We start from the raw sequence: 25,267 nt of genomic DNA, 5'->3' as shown, positions 1-25,267 counted from the left end.
CACACTTTACATGTTATGTAAATACAGCGCACAATTGTTGGCCAGATAAACATTTACCTTAAAATGTGACACACAAAACTGTCGCCTATTTCATTGTTATCTTTGTATTATTCACCTGTTATAATATTACGGCCATGGATAGAGCAGTTGAGTATAACATAAGTTGCAGAATGCATTATACACGAGTATAAAGACACTGATACTCACGACTTCAACCTTTGGACCGACCGAGGCGAAGAGAATTTTTTAGCGATAAGATTACGTTTCTATAGCTTGGAGTTCGGCTACTAATGGCTAATAAATATTTGCACGCTTGGATTTAGGCTCAATGAAAGGAAATACGATCCCCTGCCTTTTACTAAGACGGTGATGTTCAGTGCAACCACTATTCTACAAATTCACTACACTGGTACCAATTTGAAAGGTTATGACATGTACATGCAGTCAGCATTTTAGATCAAATAATGACGAGATCTATGTCATGATAGTATTGCCCACATAGCGATATCTAATAGGGGTGGAAATGGGGGTCAATTGCCTTAAATGTTAAAATAACATTTTTATGTTGCCAAAATCCCCCCTTTGCAGCATTATTTTTGCTACCCTGGAAGTGAGCTTTTGTTCCAGGATCTTGTAGTATCGTGATGTTTAGTATGGACAGAGTATACTAAATCTGCATGTATTATTTTGGTGTTCTCTCTTAAGGTTTGTGTTGACTGCTGCATAATGTCGACAGTCAGCCAGGAGACGATAAATGAGTTATGAACGGCACAGAGAAAGACAGCGGACAGTTCTAATCAGATTCCAGCAACCTGCCGTGAATACTAATTCTATTAGCATTTTTTCTGGCAACAGACACTCTTAAGAATCTAATTTTCTCCCACTAAATCTTGCCCATTAACATCATTTTAAGTATACGACATATAAAACGTATGATATTAAAGGGTTAATGCACTGCCCCGAGTTGTATATGGTGTCATAACTGCATGAGCAGCTGCCATAACCACCGAATAAACCACCGTGTGAGCGAAGCGAACGAGGTGGTTTATGAGGTGGTTATGGCAGCTGCCCATGCAGTTATGACACCATATACAACGAGGAAAAGGCAGTGCATTAAAATTATTATCATATAGCCTATCCAAACTGTCAATCAACACAATTCCTGTTTGAAATACAACAGCTTTAATATATATACATACATAAAAATACATTCGAATATATTATACGCTTTAAAACAAATATGGATAATTTCATTTAATGCAAATTGTAGTTTAAATGAAGCTAAACAAAAAAGTTTATTGGACAGAAAAATGCTACAAAGGTTTACAGAAAGAGTCGCATGCCCCTATACCCTATAACATAATGGTATCAGCCATAACACGACATGTGCTGTTATTCCGCCATAACACCACATGTGCTGTTATCGGGAAATAACAGCACGGGTATCCGGGCCTCTGATTGGTCCGCGCCGTCCGGCTATATGATAATTATGGTTATATGTATACGAGTCGCTGTAGATTAGCACATAAGTTATGTTTTTCTTGAGTATCTTTATGTATTACTAACAGAAGAATAAGTGCTATCTCTAAATGTGCCGTGCTGTGGTTTCAGTAGCCTTCCGTTTACAAAAAATATCAAACTCGCTATATGGAGTCACACACAGTGTAACACATACGTCGGTGAAGGTTAGACATCCAGGTAATAAGACTACGCTCATAAACAGTTACTCAAGCAACTGGATATGATTTTGGAAACGGTCTGACGTTTCAGGTAGCATCCACTACCTTTCGTTAGTGACACTAAGAGACTGCAGGAGAAATGCAGGTTTATAAGCACTAACTATTAATTTATATTGAGTGTAGCACATACTTTATCATGTAATAATGTAGACGTTCTTACCTTAATGGTCGTCACGTCCTTTGTGTGTGTTCTTCGTTCTAGATCCCTCGCGAATGAAGCACCTCTGATTGTGGAATGGTGTGTAATATTAAAGGTCACCCTAGACTGAACACTGGTAGTCATGTACTATTCATGAGGCGTTAGACTTGCCATGTCACCCTCTATGGTGTTACTGTGTGCCCCCGGGCGCCATTGTGTACGCCGGTGTGGCACCTGTCCGTTGCTATGGGTGACACGTCACGTAAAGGTTAAAGGTCATGGAACAAAGACTACGAACACGAAAAGCTGCTGGTCGGGCGATACCATTGAGCACAAAGTTTATCATAAAGGGGTGTACGTGTGAGATGTAAGCCTTGTAGACGTATATTGCGCAGTGGAATCAGTAGGAGTGACACGGCGTTGTAATGTATGGCGAGAGGCACACTAAATCCATTAAACACTTGAATCCATTAAAACAAGGTTTATTGTCATAGCTTGAAAGTCAATCTGTGTTCATCATTTCTAGATAAAGTCATGATAGAAAATAGGACAAGCTTCAAATGCAGCAATCTATTTCACTAGTTATGATGTGAATGTGGACTAGCATGTACGTCGACTCCCAGTGTCAACGCCCATACATTTCGCCATCTACTGATAACACTTAGTATTGCAGGCATTATCCTGTGGGAGAACCGGAACACCCACACAATTAAACATTAGATAATAATGCATAATGACAGCATGTCACTTCTCCCATAATTATTTTAGCATTAGTCGGTACCACGAAAATCGCTACATTTATGAGTATATCATTTAGTAATACGGAATTGAACATACATAACTGTCATATATCTACTTTACGTAAACGTGTCCCTTAGGGACTACTAGATGTCACAATATCGCTTCCAAAGCGTACTAGAGCATCACTGCAAGCATATATACTATATGCTACATATAGGTTTCTTCATTCTAATGAAGCTATAGGCTTAGATAGGACCACCAACAGTCTTCTCTTGGACACTTTCAACATTTGACCTGAAACGCCCTGCCCTGCCGTTTGCTACTTACGGAACTCCCTATGGCAATTCCTGTTCATTAATTCAGCCGGGTCTACTGGGTGAAAAAGCGAGAGGAAGTCTACATTGTACTTTGAGATTTCGTCGTAACTTTACATTGTATAAAATTTTGCTGGTGGAGTTAAAGCGGTCATTTTCGCAAGAAATTAAAATCAAATTGTGATAAAAGCTATATTTTAGCCTCTTCAGATTTTGGAAAGAGTAGCTCAATGTGATGGTAGATAGGATCTATTTTTTAAGGTGAAATGTTAAAAGGTCAAAGATCTGAGTCTGTTGGTAGGTTTGTGCCTATTGTCTACTCCCGCGGGGTCGCGCAGGTGTAGCCCACGGGGATGAACTCCTGTGCCCGCTGCCACTGGTCGTCCCCGTCCCGGGCCCACACGTTCAGCTTGTACATCACGGGCAGACACACCGTCCCCACCCGCCGCACTCCGTTGTCAAGACAACGGTCGTCATCGTCTGTTCTCTCCGCCATGGTGATGGTGTGGGGGAAACGTGTGGCGTTAAAGTTGTGTTCGTACCTGAGAATTCAAAAGAAAGTGTAAGTTTTACATTTGTACTAACCTGGTATCCAGTTTACCGTGATTAGGGCGAGTTTTCTACGGGGCTGCTGAAGCTCTTCCCCGGCCGCATGAGCTAGGTTCCCCCGGTCTGTTGTACTGGGCGGGGGGAAACTATTAGAGCCCTGAAGGCAGCCTGCCCTAACCACGATAGACTGGATACCAGGTTATATTTTTACATAATAGATGGGACACAAAAAAACGTAAACCTTACGTCCAGGGACACAAAAAATATAAAACTTACGTCCAGGGACACAAAAAATGTAAACCTTACGTCCAGGGACACAAAAAATGTAAAACTTACGTCCAGGGACACAAAAAATGTAAACCTTACGTCCAGGGACACAAAAAATGTAAAACTTACGTCCAGGGACACAAAAAAAATAATTTAACTTACGTCCAGGAACACATGGCCCGTCCGGCGGCGTCGTTGTCCCACGGGACAGGCGGGTGGGACAGGTAGCTGTGGAAGTGGGGCGGCAGGTCTTCCGTGCTCCTCCGCACCCGTCGGGACAGGCTCTCCGGCACTCCGGAAAACTCGTCCGAACTGTCCCCTCCAGCCCTCTGGGCAGGTATCGCCAGGCAAGTCAAAGGCGAGGCAACAAGGAAGAGTAGAAACAGGGAATACTGTAGGAAAATGTGAGCAGAGAGATTACTAGTAGTTAGTTTTCAGCATTTTTCGTTGACATTCATTTAGTTTTGCACTTAAGATCTGTAGATAAGGACCACTAGTTATCCTTGCCTTCATATATCTCTAAAGAGACTCTAAAGATATATGAATCTAAATTGGTTCTACCCTTTTTGTCAAATGATTTTCAAAGGCCAGCGTACAACATACAATCTACAGTATTCTATTTTCAATGGCAGTTGCTGAATTGGACTGAGTACATATATAGGAATTCTACTTCGACTGTTAAAACTCACCGTGGAACTCATGTTGATCTTTCGGTACTGTTCGCCGCTCAAGTTCTTCTCTGTCGGGTACGTTGTTGAGGATGATGTTGTCTAGGATGATGTTGAGTTGACTTCGAGATGAAGGTCTAACGTTGGTTTGAAAGTCGAGCTTATATATACTTGTAAGATGCTGCGATGGGTGCTATATCTACTTCGGTACATGAGTCATTTGAGAAAGGGACATCCCCCATATCAATTGTCTGTCGTGTCTTCTTCATTTCCTTGGTGGGCGGTTTTCAATTTAAAAACCACAACAGGTGCATCCCTTCGAAACACTTCCGCTAAGTGAAGTAAGTTACGTGGGCGTGATCACGTATTCGATATGAAACTGGGTATTTTATCATTTTAGCTATGACACATCACTTAATATCTTTTCTATTTTATCGAACTCCTGCACAAGAAGACATTTTGTTCCTCTTTATTGATTAATTTTTATCAGACATTTTCGTACAATTATGTAAATCCGTTTGCGTCACCAATGTATTATTTTAAAAATAAGTGAAGATGATTTCTCGATGCCAGGAAAATATCCTCTAATCTTAGAACTATTTAAAGCGCAGAAGTTATTATTTAGCAATTTTGGTAGATTTTCCATATTTCTTATAGGCTGTATTATCAATTTTATAACAGGTATTGCCTTTTTCTATCTTTATTTGTTACGTAAAACGTGACGCCCGAAATCAGCACTGTTGTCTGGATAGTCCACTGTATTGTGACGTTGCAATTTCAATAAATATTCTTTTTTAAACCCTTCGAAACACCGGAAGCTGTCGCGTGTCTCAAAATTATATTAATCGTTGCCCCAAGGGCTTGTAAGCCAACTGGTCGAGTAACTCATTTGCGTTTACCTGACCTGAAATAATTCCACTCGGTTTACTAAGGCCGCGGCAAGTAATTTGTATGGATGGCTTTAATTTGCGTCTGATTTTGGACAACAAAAAAAAACAAGAAATTTTGTTGCCCTCTGCCAAAAATAGGCAAAGATGTCTGATGCCATGTCGGAACGTGGATGGCAGATAAATATGAAGAAAAGAGACATGGATTTATTTTGTGTTTTACTTGTAGTGATGAACTTTTGTATTTAATGTTTCCACTTTACAATGATTTAAAACTTTTATTTCTCAGTGGCAAGTGGGTGTTGTAATAGTCGGCAGCAAACTTAGCACGATATAGATATCATCATATCTTCTTTAGGTTCATGATGTGAAAATTTGAAAATGTACGTAGGAATCTTTCTTTTTTTGGCCCTCCTTTCCCCTGTCGCATTAGATTTGGAGTCTACGGAGGATGTCATCCATAGAATGTACTTGTTGTGGCCTAATTAAAGCCAGTGACATTTTCCCGACCAATCAGGCCACGTGTTACAACGTTCGCACTGAATGTCTATATTTAGCCAGTCCCCGTGACGCTTTCTATGCATATCACCTTCGTAGTGAATTTTACAAAGGAAGTCTGTTGTTTTAGTTGTCAAGCGTTTAAAATTTTGTATAACGCACTGCATAGAATCTTTCCACAGTTTACACCATTTTTGTTGAATACCACAAGTGTATTTACAGATTCACTGGTACCACGTTGCAATTAAGTGTATATCATTAGAAAAGCACGGCCCCTTTATTCATATGCCTCAGGGTACTACCTTTTTAGGCATTACTTGTGCACAACTTATTCCACGAAAAGGAAGTATATTAAAATTAGATTTTTCTGGCTTCCTTTTTTGTCAATATATAATCATGTCTTTAAATTAATATAATGCATAAGCCTAGCTTGCGTTTCGAGCTTTTTCCTAGGAAATTCGGTGGGAGTGTCACAACTTATGTGGAAGCCAGTAACACCGGAACCTTGTTCTGTTTCGATGAAAAAAATCTTAAAAAAAGATTAAATAAAACTAAGTATTGACGCAGAGTTAAATCAATTAATCCATATTGATTCACATCAGAACTTAATTATGAGTCAGAAGATTTTGATACAGGTGAATTTCTTTTAATAAATCAGGACTGGGAAATTCGGCACACTACATAAATTTTGCGTCATGCTAATACTTACTTAATAGAAAATATTCTATTCATACACAGGAAGATAACATTTGTGAATTTCCTTTTGGAAAAACAAAGTTTTAAAGATATCCTCTTGCAATGTCAAGTTAGTCCGAGAGTCCAAATGCTGGAAATAATATATTAATAATAATAACCGTTATAATAATAACCTTTATTGTACATTCATGCCCTATCGGGCTAAGTACAGGTCAACAGATGAAATAGGTAATATACACGTTTGTAGTACAAACCGTCAGTTTTAACTTACCAGATGACCACATTTCAACGGTTAAATTAATTGCAATATATGTGTTGCAAAACAACATTTCACACACGTGCATATGTGCATTTCAAGTAGAGAAACGACCTCTTCTATCTGGTGGTACGTAGTTTCTTATATACCGACACTTTCTTGCCTGCTCCCATGCAGATGCAACGCTCCTTTCTAGGTCACATTTGACGATTCTTCTCGGTAAAGGCGGCCTTCTTGTCTTCAAGTGCCCCTGAGAGAGCCGTTCAAAGACGTTTGGCAGGCGATTCTTTTGACCTTCACTGTCGTACATTTTCTGTGGTACTGGCGACAGTGAGAGTTGATCTTGGGTCACCCTTTGAGGGGTTTCTGTGCGAGATTTCACCAGGTCTCGTTCTTTCTCGCGTGACTTCTGTAGCCACATTTTCACACGACATTTGACGCCATCTGACAAATTCTTTGGCAGATCCGTCTTCAATCTGCCCTCCAAAAACTCTGAATCCGAGGAATCACACGGTTTCTCTGATACACATTGACGTGGCTGTATTCTGAGTATTTCATTAGCATATAATTCTGTCACAAGAGGCGTGTATTTCGTCTTTACACTGTCTTCTTGGTCCGAAAGATCAGTCTGAAAATACACGGGGGTCGACTGAGAGGACCCGGTGTCGAGACTGTCCGTGGAAGTCGCCCGCTCGCGAGACAAAACCTGCGCGGGATTCGGACTGGGAACCAGCAGAGAGGGATCCACATTTGACATTGAGGCAGACCTTGGGCGACGCCTCACGCGGCTTTCGCCTGTTGTAGTCTTTAGATTAGTCATTGTCTTGGCTCTGCCACGTTTTGAAGATTTGCATCCGCTCTCTGACAAGTTGTCATTAGGTACCTCTGTACTGAGAGCAGAAGGGCTGCTGGGTAAGACGTAGTGCGGAAGCGAATTGCTCTGTTGTTTTACCGAACTGGGCCGCATGGAGTCCAAACAACTGGCAACCGGTGACACCTGTTAAAGATGTGAATCACTCGGTATAAGAAAAACAATATCCTACCATGTGTAGTGTAACAACGTACAGCCCATATCTTTCTTTATGTTTACCTTTACAGAAGAACACATATTTTTTCTCAATTTCTTTTTCTTCGAATTCCATTCTGAACAAATAATTTCAATGACCTGGGCCAGACGCTTGTCACCATGGTAACTAGTGCTGTAGCAACACCCTATGGTGTTAAGTTACACTATGTAGCAGAAGAGATTTGGAAAGCCTGCTCACCCTACATGAATGTGTTTGAGTAAGGATAAACAGTGCAGTATTTTGTTGGGCTAGACCAGGTGAAGGTAAACATAATGTATTTGCTTTGCAAATGTTACCTTTCTACTAAGTTTTGTACTACGTTATGTTAGTATCCGTTACCTGTGTTTCTCTGGAGTAAGTCGTCCTGGTCAGAGACAGAAATTCGACCTCACAGTCGTCGCCATGTTCGTCCGTCACCACGATACCTGTCGGTAAACGTAGTCCCTGATTTGTAGCCCCGGATAGCCCCCGAGACCTTAGCTCCATCCGCATTCTCCTCAAGTCACTGTGTAAGGAAACAATGAAAGCAACCTTCATATCATCAAGGAGGTTATAGGCTAAGGTTCTGCAACGGAGCTTCCGGTTTCCATATCTCAAAATATGTTCTGGTCATAAATTAAAGGTCATCATCATTTGGTTCGATCCTAATTAAGACTTCTTAAGTCTTTAAACCTATAACGTCAATAGCAACGTAAACCAATCAACTATGCAGTAACTGTACACGGTAATATATATTTCATTTGATACATAAAACATGACTTGTGTACAAAATCCCAGCAACAAAGGGCGATCTCATATTATGGCCAATGTATCTCTTAAGAATTTGACTCATCCCGTGTTTTTCACTGTTTTGGGCCATATGATATAGAATTTGGTACTTTTTCTAGTATTGTATTATATAACAGTTAACCGCCTCCTGTACATCTGATTGGGGATTACAGACACATACCTTCGTAATTCTCTCTCCATATTCCTCAGTTTAATCTTCGACTCCCTTTCTTCAAACTCCAGAAGATCTAGCTGCTTCTTAAGTTTTTGTTCCTCGAAAAACATGGCGGCCCGCCGATGGTGCCACAGCATGTTGTTGTTGCTCGCCGGAGCGGACTTTCTCCTGGTGTGCAGACGTTGGTCCTTCTGTGGGTGTAGCGGACGTTTTTCCTGCAGTGCTAGCAGGCCGCCAGCGTCTGTTTGCCAGTCCGTAAACATTCTCCTTCCACCAAAAATCCGAGGAAGCTTTGCAGATTAATAAAACGTTGATGCTAAGTTTCCTCTACGCTGATTTTTGCTTAGCGGTGCACACAGCGACACACAAACAGATTTTGAACCGAATGACTTCGCTGTGGGGTCCTTGGCGACGTAAAATGTGCAAATTACGACATTTTTCTAGAAGGGATCGTTTTGTATTCTCGACGCCATACCAACATGCAAATTGATACAACCGTTATGATATTACTTACAAATAATCCATACCTTCATAAGTAATCTCATTCAGATCGACTACAATACATGCATCTCATTTCTCGAAACCTAAAGGCTACGAAGGTATTCTTTCTGTGACAAATAAATGGTTATCGTCAGTGATTTTTTCCTTACTTTGAGGCAAGCCCGAGACAGATGCAAATGGCGGACCAACTTCGCGTTCCACAGCGTTCGCTCATCGTTGCCATGGAGACACTAAGTACCAAGGCGCAATGGAGGAAAACAGAACTCTGGCAGGGAAGCCGAATGACATTTTGATTGATACCGCTAAACCTGAGTATTTCTAATAAGATTTTCGTGTATTCACAACTGTTAGATCCTTTATAAGTGGAAAGTTATATGCGCTTAAATGATTACGACCGAATCACCAATGCCTTTATCTTATTCGTAAACACAACAAAACAGTGGTAAGCTGGATGTATACGTAACTTTATTCATAATACTGAGTGCACCAATGCACCAACGCAACACTTAGTCTTCATGCTTTGTTTTTGTCATGCCCTAAGTTAAAATATTTAATCCGACACAAACAAATTCTCCCAATTAGAGCTTTCGACCAGTCATTCTGGTCTTCCTCAGTAGACTGACCCCTTGAGTGTTTTATTATGTTAGCCATGTGTTTCATTATCTTAGACATAAACGTCTTGTGTGATCACATCCTAATACTACAGAGACTTCCTGGTTATATACCAGTAGCATGTAGACAGTATTGTGTTGTTGTGGCATAGCAGCTAAGCCTAATGCTCAGAATATCTTCTTGCACTGTTATCTTAACATGCTGAATGAGACTACAGTAATTGTGTATGTTCACATTTTCGTTACAAACAGATCAATATGTCTCATAAGACAGGACGCATGAATTCTTCCGTTGGTTCCCGGACAAGTTCAAATTTAGCATGTCGGCAAATGTCAGCATTTTTTTAATTCAGTGCTAACCAACTTCCAAACTTGTGATACCGTAGACCATGTTGCACTGGACCCCTCCGTCCCCTTTAGTAAACATGCGTGCCGTCTGGACTACAGACTCTAACCCGGATTCCCTGACAAGCTCCATGGCGCTTTCGTTTGTCTCAGGGACGTCGATGTAGTAAGGAACTCCCGGTGGTACAGTAGCTACCAGGGCGTCAAACAGCTGCGAACCAACCGCTGTAGATTCAGCAAAGATGGGGCCAATTCTACGGGCAAAGTTGACATCCTGGTAGCTTTCAAAGCTCAGACGAATGCACCCGTAGCCGGCAATCCTGGTCTTTTGGCTGTGCTCGTCGTCTTCACCAGCCGGAGTGGTTGTTATAGCGGCCAGGGCGACCATGCCAGGCTGCGAGATCCAACTCTTCAGAAAAGTTGGTCGCGGTGTACCAAACACTGACGCATCGAACACACAGAGATGCTCGAAGTCCACCTCTTTGACAGAAACAAGAGACACCGGATTGTCGTCTTTTTTGACGCCTTTGATGTTGTTGCTGCCAATCCCCCGAAATCGAGTGTCTTTCCATGCGAACTTGGCTCCAATCATCCTGCTGTAAGTATCTTGCATATTGATCACACTGTCTAACCCGATGTTTCTGTCAGACATGCCTGATGCTTCAGTCACGGCCTTGATCATTCTCCGTGCATATCCCTTTCCACGGAATGGGGGCTTGATGATGACATAGCCTAAAAAGGCAACGCTTTCCCCGTATTTAACCAACGCGGTGCTTCCTATAGGCACGCCATGAAGTTCAGCCAGGTAGAAACCTGTGGGATCCTGGCCGAAGAAGGTATCTGCATCATAAACGCCCGGGGGAAATCCTTCGGCCACTGCCCACTCCAGTATAAGGGACACTTCCGACGGGGACGTCACTTGGCGGACACGGAAAGTGTCAGGACTGTCGCCGGTCTCTGGTTTTGTGGCTCTCGAATCTTGAAACATATTGAAGACTGGGTGTACTTTTACCTTGAAATATGTAATGACATGAAACCGTAAGATGACAAACATGTAGCCTGGTGTAACCTGGTTTATCGCTGTTTGGCGGGTTCTCTTCGGGGTTGCAGAAACTATTCCCCGCCCGACTCAGCTAGGATCTATCGTGGCAACCCTTGGCATGCAAAACGCCTACAGGCGTAACACTCCTACCAGGCGGTCTCAAGTTGAGCTTGACGGGGGGTGGGGGGTGGGGTGGGGGTGATTACAGCCCCGAAGACAACCTGTCCCAACCTCGATAGACTGGATACTAGGCTAACAAACAAGCGGTATGTTATTTTTGAAAGTACATGTATGCTACCCTTGTCGTCTAAGAGCAGGTCAATGAACTTGTCACATGGGGACCTTTGATCAGTCACGTACTTTAAGCCTCTTGCAGACAAAATGGCGCCTACCTTATGTTTGATCAAACAAACATGTACGCTTGACGCTATTCAAGACCAAGTTTATACGACAAAATGAAGCTCTTGCCACACTGGTCCAAAGTCCGACGTGATTTTATAAATTATCATTATGATGTTATGCATTGGTATCTGAATATGACAAGGGAAACTAGTTACGTAAATAACTGCAAAGCTGGAGTCTGTAAACCCCAACAGAAAACGATTGAAAAGCTTTTTGGTCTTCTTTGCATGTTGACAAGTGAACTTACTGAGAACAGTTAAGTTCCAAAGAACAGACAAGATAGGTCTAACGTCTATCAAACATTTAAAAAAAGTATGTGCACATTCACACGGCAAAATAAAGCATTACTTCACCCAACCGACGCTTATGGTACTATACTAATTTAAGGCTAACTTCATTAAGTACTTAGTACTCGTATTGGTATAAATCTTTGACTTGATCGATCTATCATTTACGATTCCACAAATTCCTAGTTAACGCCGTTGTACTTCTACAAAGAGGTCCCTTTTCTTCATAAACTGTTCAGAATCAACACTCACCCAATGATCGCAGGTGGTACCCAAACAGATGCCTGCGTGTTAAGCGACCCTTGCGACAACGTGACTCCGGATCGATCGACGGGGTTCACTACACTGGCATGCTGATTCACGGGGTCCAAATAAGAACCCGATTGTCATTATCAATGCGAAAATTAAATGTCATAATACACTTGTGATAAATGTTTGAATTCTACTAATGAACAGGACTATTACACATACATGCCGCATAGCTACATCAGGAATGGTACTAGACACCCCCTTCCCTTTCAAGTGTCTCAGCCCAGAGTTGAAAGGTTACCTGTTAAAGCAAGGGTGGAGTCAGTGACCGGTCCCTGCCTATGTACATGTAGCAGCACCAAACTTAATTACAGCATGACAACTGACAGGCTTTATTTCTACACGTACATTACCAATTGTTATTCTGAAAGCACAAGATCCAAGACATAAACTTCTTGTGTCATCACAACCTAATATACTACATAGACTTCCTGGTTATATATAATCGAGTAGCTTGTAGACAGTACTGTGTTGCTGTGGCATATAGCAGCTAAGCCTAATGCTCAGAATATTTTCTTGCAGTTATCTTTACAATTACTTGCTGAATGAGACTACAGTAATTGTGTATGTTCACATTTTCGTTACAAACAGATCAATATGTCTCATAAGACAGGACGCATGAATAATTCTTTCGAGCAAGCCACACCAATTTGTTCCGTTGGTTCCCGGACAAGTTCAAATTTAGCATGTCGGCAATAAAAAAAGCATAGGACATAGGGGAAACTTGAATATGACTTTTTTCATTTCATGGTATGAGGTTGTGAACCTTTTCATCGTGATTTTAGAATTAAGCATTTTTTTAAATCCAGTGCTAACCAACTTCCAAACTTGTGACACCGTAGACCATGTTGCACTGGACCCCTCCGTCCCCTTTAGTAAACATACGTGCCGTCTGGAATACCGACTCTAAACCGGATTCCCTGACAAGCTCCATGGCGCTTTCGTTTGTCTCAGGTATGTCGATATAGTAAGGAACTCCGGGTGGTACAGTGGCTACCAGGGCGGCAAACAGCTGCGAACCAACCGCTGCAGATTCAGCAAAGATGGGGCCGATCTTACGAGAAAAGTTGACATCCTTGTAGCTTTCGACGCTCAGACGAATGCAGCCGTAGCCGGCAATCCTGGTCTCCTGGCTGTGCTTGTCGTCTTCACCAGCCGGAGTGGTTGACCAGGTTGTTACAGCGGCCAGGGCGACCATGCCAGGCTGCGAGATCCAACTCTTCAGAAAACTTGGTCGTGGCGTGCCAAACACTGACGCATCAAACACGCAGAGATGCTCGAAGTCCACCTCTTTGACAGAAACAAGAGCCGCCGGATTGTCGTCTTTTTTGACGCCTTTGATGATGTTGTTGCTGCCAACCCCTCGAAATCGAGTGTCTTTCCATGCGAACTTGGCTCCAATCATCCTGCTGTAAGCATCTTGCATATACATCATACTGTTTATCCCGATGTTTGCGTCAGACATGCCTGATGCTTCAATCACGGCCTTGATCATTCTCCGTGCATATCCCTTACCACGGAATGGGGGTTTGATGATGATATAACCCAAAAAGGCAAAGTTTTCCCCGTGTTTAATAAGCGAGGTGCTTCCTATCGGCACGCCATGTACCTCAGCCAAGTAGAAACATGTAGGATCCTGGCGGTAGAAGCTTTCTGCATCATACACGCCCGGGTGCCATCCTTCGATCGCTGCCCATTCATACATAATAAGTGACACTTCAGACGGGGACGTCACTTGGCGGACACGGAACGTGTCAGGACTGCCACCGGTCTCTGGTTCTGTGGCTCTCGAATCTTGAAACATCTTGAAGACTAGATGTTCTTTTACCTTGAAATGCAATTACATGAAATCGTAAGATGACAAAGCCTGGTGTCCAGTCTTATCGCTGTTGGGGCGGGTTCTCTTCGGGGCTGCAGTAGCTCTTGCCCGCCCGATATATCTAGGTTCCCGGTAGGTTATGCACGACGGGAGTTCAATAGGGTGGGTGGGGCTAATCAACTCAAGCGTGCAAAATCCCTAGGCCTGCAGGCACGCAACACTCATAACGGGCGGTCTCAAACTGAGCTGGACAGGGGAATTACAGCCCCGACGACAGCCTGCCCCAAACAAGATAGACTGGATACCAGGCTAACAAGGTCTTTTTTAAGTATGCTACCCTTGTTTTCTAAGAGCAGGTTGAACGTCTCACATGGGGTCCTTAGATCAGTCACGTACTTTAAGTCTCTTGCAGACAAAATGGCGCCTACCTTTTGTTTGATGAAACAAACATGTACGCTTGACGCTATTCAAGACCAAGTTTATACGACAAAATAAAGCTCTTGCCACACTGGTCCAAACTCCGACGTGATTTTATAAATCATCATTATGATGTTATGCATTGGTATCTGAATATGACAAGGGAAACTAGTTACGTAAATAACCGCAAAGCTAGAGTTTGTAAACCCCAACAGAAAACGCTTGAAAAGCTTTTTGGTCTTCTTTGCATGTTGACAAGTGAACTTACTGAGAACAGTTAAGTTCCAAAGAACAGACCAGATAGGTCTAACGTCTATCAAACATTAAAAAAACGTATGTGCACATTCACACGGCAAAATAAAGCATTACTTCACCCAACCGACGCTTATGGTACTACACTAATTTAAGGTTACCTTCATATTTAGTACTCGTATTGGTATAAATCTTTGACTTGATCGATCTATCATTTGAGATCCCACAAATTCCTAGTCAATGCCGTTGTATTTCTACAAAGAGTTCCCTTTCTTGATAAACTGTTCAGAATCAACACTCACCCAATGATCGTCAGTGGTACCCAAACAGATGCCTGCGTGTTAGTGACCCTTGCGACAACGTCGTGACTCCGGATCGATCGACGGGGTTCACTATACTGGCATACTGATTCACGGGGTCCAAATAAGAACCTGATTGTCATAGTCAATGCGAAAATGTCCTAATACAGTTGTGATAAATGTTTGAATTCTGCTAATGAACAGGACTTTTACACATACATGCCGCATAGCTACATCAGGAATGGTACTAGACACCCCCTTCCCTTTCAAGTGTCTCAGCCCAGAGTTGAAAGGTTACCTGTTAAAGGAAGGGTGGAGTCAGTGACCGGTCCCTGCCTATGTACATGTAGCAGCACCAAACTTAATTACAGCATGACAACTGACAGGCTTTATTTCTACACGTACATTACCAATTGTTATTCTGAAAGCACAAGATCCAAGACATAAACTTCTTGTGTCATCACAACCTAATATACTACATAGACTTCCTGGTTATATATAAACGAGTAGCGTGTAGACAGTACTGTGTTGCTGTGCAACATATAGCAGCTAGGGCTAATGCTCAGAATATCTTCTTGTTCTTTCACTGTTATTTTCATATGCTGAATGAGGCTATCTGTAGTAATTGTGTATGTTCACATATTCGTCACGAACAGATCTACATGTCTCATAAGACAGGATAGATGAATAATTCTTCCCAGCAAGCCACACCAATTTCTTCCGTTGGTTCATTTTAAAGTCGAAATATAGCAGGTCCACATTATAAAAGTATAGGACAGAGTGGAAACTTAAATATGACTGTTTTCACTCCAAGGTATGAGGTTGTGGAATTCCAGTTTTCATCATGTTTTTACATTTAAGCATTTTTTTAATACGGCCTGTATATTTCAGTCCTAACCAAGTTCTAAAGTGGTAACACCGTAGACCATGCTCCATTTGACTCCTTCGTCCCCTTTGGTAAACATTCGTGCTGTCTGGAATACCGACTCTAAACCGGATTCCCTGGCAAGCTCCATGGCGCTTTGGTTTGCCTCTGGCACGTCGATGTAGAAAGAAACTCCCGGTGGTACAGTAGCTACCAGGGCGGCAAACAGCTGCGAGCCAACCGCTGCAGATTTGGCAAAGATGGGTCCGATCTTGCGAGGGAAGCTGACATCCTTGTAGCTTTCGACGCTCAGACGAATGCACCCGTAGCCGGCAATCCTTGTTTCCTGGCTGTGCTCGTCGTCTTCATCAACCAGAGTGGTTGTTACAGCGGCCAGGGCGACCATGCCAGGCTGCGAGATCCAACTCTTCAGAAAACTTGGTCGTGGCGTGCCAAACACTGACGCATCAAACTCGCAGAGATGCTCAAAGCCTACTCCTTTGACAGAAACAATAGCAGCCGGATTGCCATCTTGGTTGACGCCATTTATGTTTTTGGTGCCAACCCCTCGAAATCGGGTGTTTTTCGATGCAAACTTAGCTCCAAACATCCTGTTGTAAACATCTTGCAAATGGGTCACACTGTGTAATCCGATGTTTCCATCAGACATGCCCGATGATTCAATCATGGCCTTGATCATTCTCCGTGCATATCCCTTACCGCGGAATGCGGGCTTGATGATCAAATTGCCCAAAAAGGCGAGGTTTTTCCGGTATTTAACCAACAAAGCGCCCCCTACGGGCATGCCATGAAGTTCAGCCAGGTAGAAACCTGTAGGATCCTGGCGGTAGAAGCTTTCGGCATCATATAGGCCCGGGTGCCATCCTTCGGCCGCTGACCACTCCAGCATAAGGGCCACTTCCGACGGGGACGTCACTTGGCGGACGCGGAAAGTGTCAGGACTGCCGCCGGTCTCTTGTTCCGTGGCTCTCGGATCTTTTGATTGCAGTCCATGAAACATGTTGAAGTATAGTTGTTCTTCGACCTTGAGATACAATTACATGAAACCGTAAGATGACGAATAAGCGGCATGTTATTATAGATAGTATGCTACCCTTATCGGTCTACGATTAAGAGCAGGTTCCTCGACCTTGAACTATAGTACTATAAAGTAAGATAATCTACAAGCGACATGTTGTATTAGAGAGTATGATACCCTCGTTGGTCCTGAAATCAGGTCAATGCTTAGAATTCCTCACATGGCGTCCTTGGAAGTCATTGTATTTTTAGCCTGCTGCATACCTTGGCTAATATGCAACTTCCAAAGAACAGACCAGAGGCGTCTAACTTCTATCAAACAAGTGTACATGATTTGGTGTGACAATTGCTTTAGCTATTAAAAGTAATTGTCACACCCAATCCAACTGTACCAAGGTTACCTGATATTCAGTATACAGAGCATACATGTAAATATGATCTGTATCAGTCAAACAACAACGCGTTAATGTGATCAGTCCGTCATTGGAGATTCCAGAGACAAATTTCTAATAGTTAATATCGCCATATTTCCATAATTACGCTAGTATCTCAATGAAGGTTTCCTTTTCTTGATTAATTGTTGAGAATCAAGACTACTCACCCAACACTAGCCAGTGGTGCCCGAACACTGTCCACGCCGTTACCCTAAGTGACCCTGTGTGTCCTTAAGTGACCTTAAGTCCCCAAGGCCAGGCAAACAGAGGTCACAAACATTCACAGGGTCCGAACAGGGGCCTGATTTGCTCAATCAATATGCTATGAATTTCTTTATGGGAAATTATGATAATTCCATACTTGTTACATGTCTAGGTTAGAACAGCGGATATATATTAAACGTCATCGAGATGACTTAAAGTATGCAAATGACCATTTACACGCTTATGCTGAGCTCACATTTCCAAACCGGGGCCCGGTCGGGCTGTTTGGATAAACGAAAAATGAACAATTAATATCAAAAATATGCACAGATAGTGCTAATGATGAATTTTTCACCTTTTTTTGTGTGTTTAATTGTCTTAAATGCCACACTGTTCGTTCCTTCTATTAAACTGCCCTGCCGGGACCCAGTTAGAAATGTGACCTCAGCACTAGTGATGAAAATGTTAACATGGATTTTACATGGATTTAGCATGGATTTCTGCTGAATATTAGGACCTTACACACATATGATACGTGTTTGGAAAAGACCATACGGCCCTTTGGTTTTTTTTAGGGTGAAAAGATTACATAAGGAATAGCACTTTAGGCACCCCCATTATAAAGTGTCTCAGTCCATACAGGTTGAAAGGTTGTGGACTGCAGGTAAGGTGAGGACATTGACCTCTGCCTATGTACATGTACATCTGTGTTAGCAACAGACGCTTATGATACTTATTAGCTACAGCAGAACATACAGGTTTGCGGTCCTTAATATTTTATTATGAATATCTGTCATTCTCGAATACTGTGATCGTCTTCATCTCCTAGAATGTTGTCTTGAGATTATTAAATAATTCTTGGGGGTAAATGTTGACCACGTCCTAATTTAATGCACTTCCTTGTCATATAGATTGTATAGTATTACATGTGCATTAGTCAAATTTTCACACTTTAAACTTGTAGCATATCATTTTTCTTAAACAGTTTTTAATGCCCATGTTTAGTCCTGTTATCTTTAACGTTATATGCTTGTAAGGCATAAACTTTAAGATAGATCTACATATCAATGTTTTGTGTTTGAGGACACAAGGACAGAGTATATTTGAATTATTCATTACTACTTGTAACAAGAAGTCCCCTGGGAATACGTTTCTTCATCTGCATGCTGTTGTAAAATTTATGTTTAGTACATTTATCTGATGACAGTCTGTTCATTACATATTGTACATTGTATCTATCATATATGTATTGTTTAATATAAGTAGACCCTTGGACATTTTACCAGGATTTTTAAACAGGTGCACACAAAAGTCATGCCTCCCAGAAAGAGAAAAGCTCCAGAGGAATCAACTTCGACGGCTAAAGCAGCAAAGAAGAATGACTCTAAAAGAAAAGGTATTTATGTCTCTATATTTGACTCCTTGAACCAACTTCAACTGAGTGTAAAAGGTGAAATTTGTCTAATCTTAAAGTAGCAGTACAGTAATAGCCAGTAGCATGTCAGTACTGTACAAAAATGTACATGTCAAGAAAGCTATTGTCAGTAACAATCAGTCAAAATAATTCATAAGGAATTGCTACTTGTCATGCAGTTGGGACTGTTATGCTGCTTTACTGAAATGTTACTGAAATGAGACTGTAAGCACAGTTGCTGACAGTCACATACCAGTACTGGTGGTTTGCTATTTGGGGATTAGTGGATTTCTTGTCAGTCAAAAAATTTACACTAGAACAAAAACATTCACTGACAGATAAGAAAACAAGCCAGGTCTAAAATGACTGTTATTTTCAGACAAGACAACTGGAGCATCATCTGGTGGCTCCTTGAATCTGCCGTCGTTTCTTAAAGATGAGACATGGAGGGACAAACTGAAGGAAGAATTTGAGAAGGATTACTTCAGTGGCATCGAGGAGTCCTTGTCAGCTGACTATTCAAAAGGAGAGGAAATATTTCCACCAAAGGAACTTATTTTCAATGCATTTAATCTTACACCACTGGACAAGGTCAGTATTAAGGGCCATGGGTGCATTTCTTTGTGTATGTTATTGTCATGTAGATTAAGAGCAGACTGAACCTGACTGTCCATCACAATTAGCATTTTAACCAATGGGAGCATGGTAATTAATTCTTTGACCAATGAGGTAGTGGCTACGTGTGTCAAATATTTTTGCCATAGTTTTTTATTTTATTTTGCATCTTAACGTTTTGACAGAGATGGACAGGATATGGGATTGACCACTATACAAAATGTTGATTGAAAATTGAAAAGAAACAATATGACAATCCTTTTTTTCTTTCAGTCTGTTGCATGTTTTTGATGGTTTGACCAAGTCCTATTGGTTAGATGGGAAGTATTTTGTGCTTCAGGTTAAGGTGGTTCTCCTTGGGCAAGACCCTTATCATGACACTGACCAGGTGAGACTATTGTCGTTTAATAGTACATAATATTATGATGCTTGTCTTCATTGTCCATCGTTGATAAGAATCTAACTTAGAGGTAAAGTACAAATCCTACAATACCTGGTATAATTCATACAGTGCAATCAATATACACTAGTAAGAATGCATTATAATGATACAGGCTAAGAAAATTTTCTTTATGCATCCACACAATGACTGTCTTTATCAATTTTTTGAACTGTATAATCCCGTAGGCCCACGGACTGTCCTTCTCGGTCCGTCCCGGTGTGAAGATCCCCCCGTCCCTTAAGAACATCTACAAGGAGCTGAGTTCAGACATCCCAGGTTTCACCGCGCCCGAACACGGCTGTCTGGAGAAGTGGGCCAAGGAGGGAGTCCTGCTGCTGAATGCTACTCTAACTGTACAGTAAGCAAGGGAGTCAAATCATTTTTTCCCCTACTACTGAACACTAAAGAGACCTGTCATGCATTTGGGCTCCCAAACACTAGACGAATGACCCCCTCAACAACAGTTGGGGGTAGGTCAGTGCAAAGTCGGATGGTGTTCAATGATGAATGCTACTATTTTGCTACGTCAGCCGAATGTTTCAAAATTAAAATAAAACATTCGGAGATCGGTCGGGAGGTCCAGAAATGGTTGGCTGGTGTTCTGCTGACTTATGTTAGTAGTTAGGGAGTAAGTCAGCAGTTTTGGGGTAAATTTGACTAAAATTTAACTCTAATTTGTTTAAGTTCTTATATAAAGGCAGTTTTCAGGTAAATTTGACTCAAATCTAACTCAAATTTGTTTCAACTCATATGTAAAGGTAGGCATGTCTTGTTCTTCAGAGCCCACAAACCAAACTCCCACGCTAAGATCGGGTGGCAGAAGTTTACAGACGCTGCCATCAAGGTTGTGAGTGACCACACCCAGGGAGTGGTGTTCCTTCTGTGGGGAGGGTTCGCTCACAAGAAGGAGAAACTAGTGGACCAGGCCAAACACCGTGTGGTCAAGACTGCCCACCCCTCACCACTGTCAGCAAGCAAGTTCAAGGACTGCAAATGCTTCTCAAGGGTTAACTCTGCCTTGAAGGAACTCGGTAAAGAAGAGGTAGACTGGTCATTGTAATTCATTAAGTTGTGTACTGTAAATTCACTTGTATGGTGTACACTGAATGGTGTTTAAGGTATTTTTCATCAAGTCAGAATTTTACAATTATCATTCATTAAAAAAATACATTGTATACAATCATATCTATATCTGAGAGATGTCAAATATCAAAATATACATAGCTGCAGGGTTATAGAAATAAAAGAAATAGAGATGAAAACATCTGATTGACATATACATGTATGTACATGTATACATGTATGTACCAATTGAAACTATTATATTATCATGTCATATTGAACAAATATTAGATTGTTATTAACACTGTTATGAATGGCGAGGAGATTGCTGTATGCATGTAGCAAGTCAATTTTAACAAACAAAATCAATGCAGTCTCATCATTGAAATATCAGCCATAACAGTACTAGTACATGTACATCAGACCAGCATGCACATGCACTTCTTTTAAATAAAATGTGTCCCTTTCAAGCATAACAAAGAACTCTCTAGCTTTACCTTAAATCCATTTTAATGTCACTCACTTCCCTTACAATGACTTGTTTGTCAGAAAGATGTGTTTTGTAGTTTTTATTGCCTTTTATATATTGCTTCTTTCATTGTGTCAGTATTACCTTTTCCTCGTGTCTGTGTCAACTTGTTATACAGAAGAAGACCGGCCTGAAAAAAAAAAAACATAATTGGTGGGTTATAAAACTAGATGGAACTGTCTGGACAACAACTTTTAATAAGTCCTTGAACGACTTTGAAGTTTACTTATTTAGAGAAGCTAATTGTGTGTCAACTAGGGTGAGTCACTGATATAAAGTACTACTTAACTTTTATTCCTGTCACTTTGTGGTAAATGTGACCAGCAGATGGAAAATACATTACACACAAACACAGACCAGCAAACAAACAGACACATTCAAAACAATACCTCCATTTACGGAGGTAAACATGACAAATTTTGGAAATTACAATGTATGGCACGTACATAAGCATCAGCTGCTGCATACTGCTTCTGTGTAGGGGTGAGAGGGTACTGTCTCCAGTCACTCTTCCTGACTCCTGGGTCTTTATCCAGTCTTTGCTTTAACTAAACAAGAACAACTTGTCATTGACATCATTTGTGTTAGACTGGTCCATTTCAAAAAAATTTTTAATGTTTAGCAACAGTCAGTCTCCTGGTTAATAATTAGTAAACTTTCTCTCTATATATAATGTGTGCAAAATATTAATGCAGCAGTTAGAATCCTTGTACATTGATTTCAGAAGAATTAAATAAAAAAATGCTATTTGAGTTTGACAAAAAGAAGTATGACTTTCTCTTTTTCAAAATACATTACTAGTACTACATGTACTAACAAAGAAAATATTGGAACAAGAAGTTACCACATGTTTGCAGAGGTTATCCAGGCTCCATATTTCTGCACTGCCAGTTTTCTGATTGGCCAGGTTGGAGAGGTCCACCCCTCCCTTCATCTGTATGTCAAAGTCTCGTAACAGTTTCCACACATCTCTGTCAAGGACAAGACAAGACACTGTGGCTTAAAATGATGTAAACTGTATCTTTGTAAGATATTTTGTCTTAGGCCTAGGAAAATAAATATTGCGTTTCCTGTTTCAGTCTTCAAAAAAATTAGGGTCGGTATGTAGGGATTATCTTCTTTTTTTTTTTTAGACTTTGTCGATCTCTAGTCATGCAACTTATACAATACAGTTTAACAAAGTAAAACTTGCAGAAGGACACTTTCATTTTCAACGTAATGTTGAAAACCCAATTGTACAACGCTTCATGACTTTCATCACACAGTCAAGTGTCAGATCATGGAATAAGAAAAGGTCGGCCAGCTTGAAAATTTATGTCCCTTGCAGAGGTTCACACGAAAAAAGGGCTATGGTCTGCAGTTTTTTCTAGGGTCAGTTAGGAAACAGGAAACACAACATTTTTTTCTTAGGCCTTATACTGCAGGCCAATTTGAGCTTCTCATGGACAAAGAATGTTCCAAACAAAAAAGCAAGACTTTCAATCTGTGAATTGCTTCATTGGAGAATGAGACTTCATTTTACACTGAAAGAAAGCCAGGAAAACATCTCAGCAGCAATTTGTGATAACGAGATGCTTTCTCACCCTTGGATGCCCACTCCAACTTTCTTCATCGATTCAGTCTCAAGAAGCTTCTTCAATCCGCCAGGAAAGCCTAAATGTCATAAAATAAAAAGGGCTAATAAGAAAACAATATCCTTTACAGTAATCAATAATGCATTTGCCAATATATAGCTATGGAGAGGTGTTTTGTATTGCATACTCTTAACTACAATGTGATACAGTAGTCCAAAGTGTAAAGAAAATGAAATACGTAGTGTAAGTAACTAAGATACAAGGGTACAATAGATTTTAAGTTGACAAGATACAAAATATCATTTGAATGGAGTTCAATGGACACTTTACCAGCTAGATCTAGAAGTTGAACAAGGATTGAACAACTATGGATAAAAGTTGTACATTTCAAACATTGCACTTTCATTCAAACAAGCCAATAACCTTATATTGATGTGCGTACCAGACATACAAGACAGGTGGAACAGGTAACAGTTGTTGTGAGAGGGACAGAGTTGGAGTACTGCTGTCTTTTCTTCTTTCCCTGCAGTGTATGTCACAGGCCACTCTATATCAAACCCTACTACACAGCTGGGGCCAGATGTTGAATTACTCCTGCAAGGAAACATAATTACACACAAAAATGATACATTGTACTGGTAATTCCAGTGACTATTACTAGTATTAGGAGAAAAGAAGGTAGAGGAATGTATTAAGGGTTAAAGACCAAATGACAAAAGTATACATACAATATAGTCACTTGAAGTTTCAATCACGTTGACTGAGAAATTGAGTCTGTACAGGCATCCAAAAGTGCCTTTTTGGAGATGCTCTGGCAAGCTTCCCAATTGCCCACCTCAGGCATCTCTTTTTGCATCTCTATGTTTTATTTTTGCATGTCTGACTCTGTGCTTTTTCCTGAGCTGATGTTACCCTGTTATATGCCCGTGTGTGGATAGCGTTCAGCACCAAGGACAGCTATGCTTGCCTGTGTGTGAATGGTGTTCAGCACCAAGGACAGGCATGTTTACCTGTGTACAGATGGACAGGTCTGTTTGCTGGTGTGTGGATAGTGTTCAGCACCAAGGACAGCTATGCTTGCCTGTGTGTGTGAGTGGTGTTCAGCACCAAGGACAGGCATGTTTACCTGTGTTCACAATTGGATGGATGGATGAATGAATCGATGATAGGGAGGATGGGTGCAAAGAAGGGTAGGTGGATGGACGGATGCATGAATAGATGGACAGATGATTGTTTAATATGAATTTACTACTAGTGCCTAGTAAGACAGAAAAGCCTATAGAAAAAGCAATGAGAAGATACTTACATGATGTCTTCACACATAAACGAACAGTCATCTTTCTGATAACAATACACGATGTTACCAGTGAACTTCAGGACAGGGAGGTCTGTAACAAGAGTCGTCTGACCTTTCTGTGCCCCTCCCCGTTTTCTCTTCATTTTGGTATGATCCTGTGTATAAATGTGAATAAAGCTAGTGTCCATGTCATCATAATAACTGCCCATGATGATTACAAATAATATCATGAAACATAATAATTCAAAATCCTATGCAATATTCAAAGGAATAAAAATCATGACAGTGCATGATTTTGCATGATTCAAAAGTTATGAACTTCATAACTGTGTTAACCAAGGAGCTTCCAATTTAGTCCAAGCAGAGGTTTGGGTTTTTGTTAGTATCTCAGTGAGCAGCTACTTGCTTGAGAACATTCGAACACAAAAAATATCAAACTGTCAAAGATTCTTAGGTCGAACTACACCACATCTAATGGTCTCATTTCTTCACCTTGTCTACAACGACGTTTTTCATCCATTCTGGTAACCTTCTCTTCTGTTTTCTCGCCTTTCCACAGTCCCCACAGTCGCTCGTGTCAACTTGTTCGTCTGCTTCCGCCATTTTGAAATAGCCGCTTAATTTGGAGTAATACATATGAACAAAGGGGGAAAATTACTTTTTATTTTGTAATTCATTGTAAGGCTATGTCGAAAAATATCGATATAAAGTTGAACATCAAGCCTCAAAATTACTTGTTAATGTC

The 25,267-nt window shown here is 41.1% G+C and overlaps 6 protein-coding genes across 7 annotated transcripts; 1 reads left to right on the top strand and 5 right to left on the bottom strand.

Annotated features, from left to right (window-relative positions):
• Window positions 1–3,129: 3,129 nt before the first annotated feature.
• LOC109474316 lies at window positions 3,130–9,258 on the bottom strand. 2 transcript variants are annotated; one of them, XM_019774607.1, is made up of 4 exons: window positions 8,771–9,258; window positions 8,161–8,326; window positions 3,912–4,141; window positions 3,130–3,475 (listed from the first exon to the last, which is right to left on the bottom strand). In XM_019774607.1, the coding sequence occupies exons 1-4, from the start codon at window positions 9,025–9,027 to the stop codon at window positions 3,250–3,252; spliced, it is 879 nt and encodes a 292-aa protein (XP_019630166.1). In that variant the 5' UTR covers window positions 9,028–9,258; the 3' UTR covers window positions 3,130–3,249. The 2 variants fall into 2 exon arrangements, with proteins under 2 accessions (XP_019630166.1, XP_019630165.1); XM_019774606.1 differs by lacking the exons at window positions 3,130–3,475; window positions 3,912–4,141 and adding an exon at window positions 6,452–7,751.
• Window positions 9,259–10,222: 964 nt separating this feature from the next.
• Window positions 10,223–11,203, bottom strand: LOC109474139. Its single transcript, XM_019774346.1, has one exon. It carries the CDS (start codon window positions 10,901–10,903, stop codon window positions 10,232–10,234), a length of 672 nt encoding a protein of 223 aa, XP_019629905.1. The 5' UTR covers window positions 10,904–11,203; the 3' UTR covers window positions 10,223–10,231.
• A 1,655-nt stretch (window positions 11,204–12,858) lies between these two features.
• On the bottom strand, window positions 12,859–13,931 carry LOC109474143. Its single transcript, XM_019774350.1, has one exon. It carries the CDS (start codon window positions 13,754–13,756, stop codon window positions 13,073–13,075), a length of 684 nt encoding a protein of 227 aa, XP_019629909.1. The 5' UTR covers window positions 13,757–13,931; the 3' UTR covers window positions 12,859–13,072.
• A 1,548-nt stretch (window positions 13,932–15,479) lies between these two features.
• Window positions 15,480–16,374, bottom strand: LOC109474275. Its single transcript, XM_019774547.1, has one exon. It carries the CDS (start codon window positions 16,317–16,319, stop codon window positions 15,942–15,944), a length of 378 nt encoding a protein of 125 aa, XP_019630106.1. The 5' UTR covers window positions 16,320–16,374; the 3' UTR covers window positions 15,480–15,941.
• Window positions 16,375–18,243: 1,869 nt separating this feature from the next.
• LOC109474315 (uracil-DNA glycosylase-like) lies at window positions 18,244–21,704 on the top strand. The gene is made up of 6 exons (XM_019774605.1): window positions 18,244–18,347; window positions 18,876–18,985; window positions 19,383–19,594; window positions 19,959–20,006; window positions 20,246–20,418; window positions 20,841–21,704. The coding sequence occupies exons 1-6, from the start codon at window positions 18,316–18,318 to the stop codon at window positions 21,118–21,120; spliced, it is 855 nt and encodes a 284-aa protein (XP_019630164.1). The 5' UTR covers window positions 18,244–18,315; the 3' UTR covers window positions 21,121–21,704.
• On the bottom strand, window positions 21,674–25,127 carry LOC109474083 (Werner syndrome ATP-dependent helicase homolog). The gene is made up of 7 exons (XM_019774295.1): window positions 25,015–25,127; window positions 24,532–24,677; window positions 23,668–23,819; window positions 23,235–23,304; window positions 22,496–22,622; window positions 22,098–22,199; window positions 21,674–21,781 (listed from the first exon to the last, which is right to left on the bottom strand). Exons 1-7 carry the CDS (start codon window positions 25,123–25,125, stop codon window positions 21,692–21,694), a joined length of 798 nt encoding a protein of 265 aa, XP_019629854.1. The 5' UTR covers window positions 25,126–25,127; the 3' UTR covers window positions 21,674–21,691.
• Window positions 25,128–25,267: the final 140 nt, after the last annotated feature.

This window comes from Branchiostoma belcheri, unplaced genomic scaffold (genome assembly GCF_001625305.1).
Source record: "Branchiostoma belcheri isolate BF01 breed outbred unplaced genomic scaffold, Haploidv18h27 scaffold30, whole genome shotgun sequence".
Lineage (NCBI taxonomy): Eukaryota > Metazoa > Chordata > Leptocardii > Amphioxiformes > Branchiostomatidae > Branchiostoma > Branchiostoma belcheri.
This window is presented reverse-complemented; position numbering and strand designations above follow the sequence as displayed.

Excerpts from the sequence above, each read along its gene's own strand:
- LOC109474316 (XM_019774606.1), bottom strand. The coding sequence starts at position 9,027 with ATGTTTACGGACTGGCAAACAGACGCTGGCGGCCTGCTAGCACTGCAG. Across the intron at positions 8,327-8,770 it reads ATGGAGAGAGAATTACGAAG|TGACTTGAGGAGAATGCGGA; the intron begins GTATGTGTCTGT and ends TTCCTTACACAG. Across the intron at positions 7,752-8,160 it reads CTTACTCCAGAGAAACACAG|GTGTCACCGGTTGCCAGTTG; the intron begins GTAACGGATACT and ends CATCTTTAACAG.
- LOC109474139 (XM_019774346.1), bottom strand. The coding sequence starts at position 10,903 with ATGATCAAGGCCGTGACTGAAGCATCAGGCATGTCTGACAGAAACATC.
- LOC109474143 (XM_019774350.1), bottom strand. The coding sequence starts at position 13,756 with ATGATCAAGGCCGTGATTGAAGCATCAGGCATGTCTGACGCAAACATC.
- LOC109474275 (XM_019774547.1), bottom strand. The coding sequence starts at position 16,319 with ATGGTCGCCCTGGCCGCTGTAACAACCACTCTGGTTGATGAAGACGAC.
- LOC109474315 (XM_019774605.1), top strand. The coding sequence starts at position 18,316 with ATGATACTTATTAGCTACAGCAGAACATACAG. Across the intron at positions 18,348-18,875 it reads AGCTACAGCAGAACATACAG|GATTTTTAAACAGGTGCACA; the intron begins GTTTGCGGTCCT and ends ACATTTTACCAG. Across the intron at positions 18,986-19,382 it reads GAATGACTCTAAAAGAAAAG|ACAAGACAACTGGAGCATCA; the intron begins GTATTTATGTCT and ends TGTTATTTTCAG.
- LOC109474083 (XM_019774295.1), bottom strand. The coding sequence starts at position 25,125 with ATGGCGGAAGCAGACGAACAAGTTGACACGAGCGACTGTGGGGACTGT. Across the intron at positions 24,678-25,014 it reads AAAACGTCGTTGTAGACAAG|GATCATACCAAAATGAAGAG; the intron begins GTGAAGAAATGA and ends ATTTATACACAG. Across the intron at positions 23,820-24,531 it reads TTTATGTGTGAAGACATCAT|GAGTAATTCAACATCTGGCC; the intron begins GTAAGTATCTTC and ends GTTTCCTTGCAG.